Genomic DNA, 8,130 nt, shown 5'->3' with positions numbered 1-8,130 from the left:
TATGCGTTACTAGTGGTAAAACCTCCTGAGTTTGACCCAAATTTGATTCTGAGAACCGTATCTGAAACCCAGCCAAACTAATCCAGAACCTATGAAATACACTAGACAGCACGGCACAGTTTGGATAGTTCTTGCAGTGGAAAAGAGACAATAAAATAAGCATAATGGAGAAAAAGAGAAATCCAGTGAAGAAGAATTTACTTTTCCATGTCAGAGTACAGATAATTATGGAACCCACCCGGAAACCACTGTTCACATTCCACTTTGCTCACACTCAAATAATGTAGAATACTTAAAAATGCCATCATGTTACTAAGTAACAGGGTTGTTACTTAGCAACGGCAATGAAGCAGGATTACAGCATCTAAAGCATGGTTTTTCCAAATGTGACAATTAATTGCGTGTGTGTGTGTGTGTGTGAATGAGAGAGTGTGTCTTACCCACAGGCATTAACTGCACCACTAGTTTAGGGTAGGCGATGTTGGAGCAGCCTACTGATGCCCCACAAACACTCTGACAGATTGCTGGGTCCACACAACCTACCTCATCTACGCACACACACACGCACGCACGCACGCACGCACGCACGCACGCACGCACGCACGCACGCACGCACGCACGCACACACACACACACACACACACACACACACACACACACACACACACACACACAATGTTTTAAAGCGTGATACATTTAAATATTTTCATTCCAAGTATATATTTCAACAGCATGATGAAGTGTATAATTAGCCCTTAGATAGTATTAGAATAGATAGTATTGCACCAATAGTATTAAAGACCACCTTTTCCAAGGATGTTGATCCCCGGTACCTTACACAGTGTTTACACTAAATCAAACCAACTGAACTGGACCGGATTCAAGTGCCTCAGTCCCTCCTTCCAGTCACACTTTAAAAAAAAAATACTGTACTTATTCCTCACCTGGAAACAGTGCACGGCTAATCATGCCTGGCATGACGATGAAGAACATTGGCAGCAGTTTGAGATATGCACCCAAAACACTTCCTCCTTTGGCATGAGAGAGAGACCTGGCTGACAGAGACCTCTGGACAATAACCTGGAGACAGAGGCCGTCAGAGTGTCAGAGACATTATTATATTAAAGGGATTGGGACATAAGACGAGTGTCAGAGGCATTATTATATTAAAGGGATTGGGACATAAGAAAATACGTTTTGTGTAATTATTCTTAATTTTTGTTTTAACATTCAGTAGATTTTCTGTGGTCTGGGGTTTTCTGGCTCAAACAAGTGCCCTGATTTTCCTGCTGTTTGTGATGTCACAGCCTGCAAAATTATGTCACTGTTTTGCCTGTTTTCATTGCAGCTCAAACGGCTTCCAAACCCCAGAGAAAACTCCAGACCGCTTAATGACTAGTACTAGTCTTTTAATGTATTTGCATTCAAGTTCATAAAGTTAACATAAGAATATATAAATGTATTTGAAATAAAATAAAATGTTACTTTTCAGGATTCCAATTAAAAAAGAGCAAAAAAGCAAATCATCAAGCTCAAAATGCATCGCACTGCATTGTGTTTTGAGCTTGTAGATCAGCTATTTTGGACTATATGCATTGTACTCCATACACTTACTCCATACTCTGGAGTGAGTGTGAAATACAGTGGCCCTCTCTATCATCAAAGTTGCAAACCCCTGCCCTAGCCAATGTTTTGTTTTGTACTGGTGTTCTCTCGTGCTGAAGTTGACAAATGGCAATAATAGTATACAGTAAATATGATAATAATCTAATATGATGTGTGTAGTTCTTTATAGATCTAGCCTCTTAATTTGTATCTCAAAGTGCACCAGCATTTTCATCACAGTCCAGGGGGGATAGACCCCTGGACCCCCCCGGCGGGGCAGGGCTAGGATTCCCTGAGTAATTTATGAAGCCTGGCTACGACCCTGGTGGGGGGGCCACCAAAAATAATCTTGCATAGGGCCACCTGAGTCCTACAACTGGCACTGCCTCTTTGATTTAACAACGCAATATGACATAAAACATTTGCCCTCTCAAAGATCTGCAGCCGGCTGTGGAGTGACATCATCGTACGCGGAAGTTATGCAGGAACACCTACTAAGTATAGCAAAAACAAAAAACCTTTCTGGCCTTGACAGCCCATACATCCAAACAGAAAAGTCCTATCTTATTGTATTAAACAACGTTAAACTCACCAACATTGTAGCTGTACGGAAAGCTTGAATTATCCTCTTTCTATCTGCAAATTTTTTTGTTTCAGAAAAATCCACCTTAATAGACATTTCACTCTACTCAAGTCATCTCCACTTCAACTTTTTATATAAAGTATGTGGTCTTTCCTTGTGAATAATGATGATGATGATAATGACGAGGATCAGTATGGTGATTATAATGATGTTGATGATGGTGATGGTGAATACCTGATCCATGCACCAGACCCATGTGGACAGCACAGTGAGACCAAATATCAAACCGGGCCAGGGTAAATCTCCCGTGACGGGGTGTCTTAGCAAATGGAAGGCGTCGGCACGCGGCACGTGACAGGTTGTGTTTGGAACCGTTACCGAGGGAACGGCCGAGGGATAGCGGTCCAGGAGACCCTCGTACCAACCCACCTCGTCAAATGCTGGGAAGAAGACACACACACACACACACACACACGTGCACACATACGCGCGCACACACACATTATCCTACCTTTATGTGTATACAGTAGAGTAGTTAGTCGTCTTATAAGATATATTTTACATGAACATATTTAATTTAGTACCATAGGTTAATATTACTGGATCAGCTCTTTCCCCGAGGAAGAATGTCACCCATTTAGACCTGAGGCTGATTAAGAAAAGGCTTCTAAATCCTGACAGTTTTCAGAAAAACCCATGTTTCTATATCAGTGGTTCTCAAACTATTTCATGTCAAGGACCCCCAAAAACCATGTAATTGGCCACTGACCCCCATCTCAACATATGTTGTTCCAGGGACACCCAAGAAGCAAAGATTTGAGTTGAAAACGTTCGCACTGAAATAATACAGTATATATTCAAAGATTTGCGCCATGCACATTTTCGCGATTATGAGCTTGTAGATCTGCTATTTTTCAATAGCTAAATTATAACATAATGCTTAAAACACCAAAAGGGGTTCCCGTACAGAATGGGTTAAGATATTACTGAGCTACCCCAAAATGTATCAATGGCATTGAGTTACCTACCTATGAACATGAGTGTGAAGGCTCCTACCACCATTATAACAGTCTGCAGGGCGTCAGTGTAGATCACTGCTGTCAGACCACCTACACACGCACACGCACGCACGCACACGCACACACACACGCACACACACACGCACACATATACAAGAAAAACACAAGGTAGAGCAATTGGGTTTCGGCTCCTCTGCATTGTACCAATACAAATGATACGCAATACAATTATAGAAATAGCCGTTAAAGTGCCAAAATGCAATACAAAAACTATTGCACAATGCACAATATCGTCAATAATCAAACGTTGTGATTTGGGTTTAAAGGTCAAAAATTCGAAAATGTAAAGGTAATACGTATACTATCCACCAAAACAAAACAACAGATAAGCCTGGTACTAATGCAATGTCATTACATAAAACATTGTGACATTGCTTAATGCAGAGGCAGTGTCTATGTGCATGGTTGGTATTGTATGTACCTAAACGATGAAGGCCAACTGACAGAAACGTTGTGTACCCTAGTGTCATGTCTGTGTTTTAAAAACAAAACACTGATGAGCAATGCTGTTTTTACTTGACTTTAGCTCTTTTTTTTTTTTTTTTTCTTTTTTTTAAGATATTTTTTTGCGGCTTACGCCTTTTATTGATTTTTGAAGGGACAGACAGTAGGCTGACAGGAAACGGGAGAGAGATGGGGGGATGACATGCAGTAAAGGCCGTGTCGGGTCCGGGAGTCGAACCCGCGGCACACTGCGACTGGATTACCAGTCCGGTGCCCAGACCATTACGCTACGGCCTGGGCCGACTTTAGCTCTTTTAAACTGTCATTTCGTGTCAACCAGCACCAGCAAAGAACCGGATGTGTGCATTGCAACCCATTGTTTTGAGCACGGCATTGTACTGTACCTGCCACAGTGTAAGCAGCAGTGACCACCAGCAGTATGCCAGTAGACAAGTACAGGTCCCAGCCTAAAGATATCTGGATGAACAACGCTCCAGAGAAGATATCTGTCTGGACAAAAAACAACACACAGCAGGCAGCGTACAGGTTTGCGTTCCATGACGGTATTCATAAATGGTAAATGGTGCATTTATATAGCGCCTTTATCCAAGGCGCTTTACATATAGTGCATTACATTCACCCACACATTCATACACCGATTGCGGCAGAAGCCATGCAAGGTACCAACCAGCACATCGGGAGCAATTTGGGGTTCAGTGTCTTGCCCAAGGACACTTTGACATGTAGACAGGAGGAGCCGGGATTCGCACGCACGCACACACGCACGCACGGACTCACACACACACACACACACACACACACACACACACACACACACACACACACACACACACACACACACACACACACACACACACACACACACACACACACACACACACACACACACAGAGTTCTTGTTTATGTTGTGTTTATGTGGTTTGTGTGGCTTACAGATATCTTGGTAAAGATGTAGAGTATTAGAGAGAGAACGGACATGTAGATCCGTATTCTCTGGCCTCCAAAGCGTTTGGCTAGGTATTCTGGCATGGTCACCACGCCAGAGGAGATGTAGACGGGCACAAATATCCACCCCAGAGCCACCAGAACCCACGCTGCCTGCAGGAATGTACACATGCAGTAAATAACATACAGTAGGCCTATACAGTACTACAGTACACAGTACACACACTCCAATACTTACACACGACACAGTCCATCAACTACTTTATCAGAGACTGAAAGTCTGTTCTTCTTATCCTTGTTTACAGATCTTCCAGGCACGTCATGTATCCACTGTCCAATACTGTATAATTATATATTTCTATGTTGGCTGTAATAAATAAACTAGAATGTGTCGTGCAAGACCACCTGGTGTCATGTTCTCTGCACGAGCGCACATGTGTCTGTCTCAGCTGAATCCTATTCCTCACCAACCCTTGTTTAGATGGAGGCCATAAGGTCAGAAAAAGTCGCACGCACGCACGTGCATATTATATACGTAGTGTTTCGTACATTCCACTCAAAGCCGCCAACTGCAATTCCTCCTGCTGCTCCTGTGCCAGCCAGTCCAATGAACAGACCGCTTCCAACATTACTGGACATCAATGAAGCTCCAATCTGTGGATATAATAATGGTGCATTTATATAGCGCCTATATCCAAAGTGCTTTACATAGATTGTGCATTACATTCACCCATTCATTCACACACCGATGGCGGAGGCACCAACTTGCACATCGGGAGCAAATAGGGGGTTCAGAGTCTTGCTCAAGGACACTTCGACACAGGCAATTGCCTTTGGCTTAGTGGTTAAGATGTTGGCTTTTCACGGGTTTGATTCCTGGGTCTTACAATGGTGCCGTGACCCGGAATGGGCTTCCTCGTGGGAGGAGGTCAAAAGGGGGGTGAATGTAGCAGAGTGACTCACTGCCTCAGCCTCATTTTGTTGTTATTTTTCATGTCATGTTTATGAATTGAATACATATAGGACTGTACTCTGTTGCTGTTTTACATTTCGGTCTAATAAAGTATTCAATCAATCAATCAATCAATCAATCAATCAATCAATCAATCAATCAATCAATCAATCAATCATACTTACAGGCCACCAGCTCATTGAACGGCCAGCCAGGAAGTATCCACTCACTGTGCTGCGATTGGCTCGCACTGATGACTGGAGGAGAAATTAATTAAAGATAAATATGATACCATAATAAGGTTATTATTTCAATGGTAATGTGGGGGTGAATGACACATCCAAATACCCATGATGACAATAATATAATATTGACACAAAATATTAAATAACACATTTTTTAATTATTTTTTATAACAATTTCATGGCAAAGTTATAAGGGGTCCTAGAATAAGAAATACAAAATAACAGATTAATCATTTCATTGGAGCAAATAGCATAATGATCACACAGACATAGACTGCTGATAATACAAATTCTTCATCCTCTCCTGACAGGAAATTGAGTAAAAGTACAAACGTTTTCGAAGGTATACAAATCTATTTACAAATACAAAGTAACTAGTACGTTTGCAAATAATTGTAGTGGAGAAAAAGTACAATAGTTGTCTCTGAGATGTATGGAGTAGAACTTAAGTAACAGTATAGTAAATTGTAAATACCCTATTAATTGTGCTGAATATAAGACTATGTTTTTATTCCCATGGAAATATCCTAGAAAACGTGGTCGTATTATAATCGGGGACTAGACTATTTGGTCTTCAATGTACTTTTTCCACTGAGTCTTGAAAAATGGGGGTCGTCTTATAATAAGTTGTCTTATATTCGGCACAATATGGTACTAAGTAAAAATACCTCAAAATTGTACTTAAATACCAGTAAATGTAGGCTACTTTAAGTTACTTTACACCACTGACGATCATATTTGCTACTATGACTTCTACTAATACTGTGACAACATCTTTACAAGTGAGATCTTACCCAGATGCCAACCACCATGACAAAGACAAAGTAGATCACAACCACAGCAATGTCCGCCGCTGCCAGTCTGAAAGTACTGCTTGGGGGTTCCGTAGGGGGCAGGACAGTGGGGACGCTGAGCCTGACTATGGACAAAATATAGCACATTTAAAGCAACTAGAGCGGTGCCCGTTGGGCACTGGCCTACTTGGTTAGGGTTAGTTGTAAATGCATACCGCTAACCCAGTTATTATGTCTGTGTCCCTTTTATGCCCATATATGGAGTTCTTTGCCAGGCATGCCCAAATATGGAGTCTATGCATGATGTCAGAACAGGCCAGCATGCACTCCATATATAGCGGTGATCAGGCCCAGAACCCGGGCAGAGGCTTTTGTGCTGGTTCTGGACAACCGGCTATAATCGGCTATCCAACAGACTCGACACCACGCACTGCACTCGCTGTGGGGGGTTCAAGTGTGTTGAATATAAGGGGCACGGTGGCACAGTTGGTAGTGCTGTCGCCTCACAGCTAGAAGGTCCTGGATTCGATTCCCGCTCGGGGCGCTGTGGGTGCTGGCGGCGTGTTTCCTCCTCCGCGTCATCAGTGCCCATACCCGAAGGCGGGGTTGGCAAAAGGGCCCTTCTGTGTGGAGTTTGCATGTTCTCCCCGTGTCCCCTAGGGTAGGTACCCTCACAAAAACATGCAGTAATCCTGGTCTCTAAACTGCCTCCCCCTGGCCAGCCGGGGCGCCTGATGGAGGGGAAAGGAACTGGTTGGAATAACGTGTTCCTTCCACGCGCTACGTCCAACCAGGGAAACTCCCCCCTGTCAGGTGTAAAGGAGCAACTTGGACACTCAAGCATGAAGGAAGCATGAGTTAAGTCCGTTGCTCTCCCCAGGTTGGCGGAGGGTGTGTAGAGCCCAGGATCACATTAGATGATTGACACAGGGGTGAAAAATGGGTTACAAAATCGTGGGATAAAAATATATATATAAAAAAAAAAAATGTGTTGAATATGAAGTCGGTGGGGCGAACGGTTCTCGAGTTACGCGGATTACAGACGTACACACGTACGTACAGTTCGTATACACACAGAGACTTGGTGCATTTATACAATACGTTGCTTTGATCAGGCAACTAGCATTCATTATTATTTTGTTAACCCAGTATAGTACTACTTAACGCAACAATTGTCAGATTGGTCTAGGTGTTATCGTTCAGTATTCAGCCACATCAATACAACAATTTTCCCTTTTTTTCAATTATTGTTGAGTAAAAGCTTTAGGGAGAAAAAAAATAAGCTTTCAAACACTGGAGGTTGGTTCTGCTGATCTTGAAATAGATGGGTTGATGATAGAAATGTTAAATAAATAAAATATATATGTGCCGACAGAGATAAATAGTGCACTGCACTAAAGCAACATTGTCTGCACAGAATCAGGAAACACTGGAAAACAGGATACACACCTGCGGCTGACAT

At 42.6% G+C, this 8,130-nt stretch overlaps 1 protein-coding gene across 1 annotated transcript in view; it reads right to left on the bottom strand.

Moving 5' to 3' along the window:
* The window catches only part of slc5a9 (solute carrier family 5 member 9), a gene marked incomplete at both ends in the record, with an annotated part of 12,286 nt that extends 4,156 nt beyond the window's left edge, over positions 1-8,130 (bottom strand). The window contains 10 exons of the mRNA XM_083768088.1: positions 441-548; positions 945-1,080; positions 2,423-2,628; positions 3,217-3,297; positions 4,116-4,221; positions 4,666-4,830; positions 5,227-5,331; positions 5,815-5,886; positions 6,669-6,793; positions 8,118-8,130. Coding sequence (XP_083624214.1) covers positions 441-548; positions 945-1,080; positions 2,423-2,628; positions 3,217-3,297; positions 4,116-4,221; positions 4,666-4,830; positions 5,227-5,331; positions 5,815-5,886; positions 6,669-6,793; positions 8,118-8,130 — 1,117 coding nt within the window. The remainder of the gene's footprint in view (positions 1-440; positions 549-944; positions 1,081-2,422; positions 2,629-3,216; positions 3,298-4,115; positions 4,222-4,665; positions 4,831-5,226; positions 5,332-5,814; positions 5,887-6,668; positions 6,794-8,117) is intronic.

Source organism: Protomyctophum parallelum, assembly GCF_964188405.1.
Source record: "Protomyctophum parallelum genome assembly, chromosome: 6".
Classification (NCBI taxonomy): domain Eukaryota; kingdom Metazoa; phylum Chordata; class Actinopteri; order Myctophiformes; family Myctophidae; genus Protomyctophum; species Protomyctophum parallelum.
This window is presented reverse-complemented; position numbering and strand designations above follow the sequence as displayed.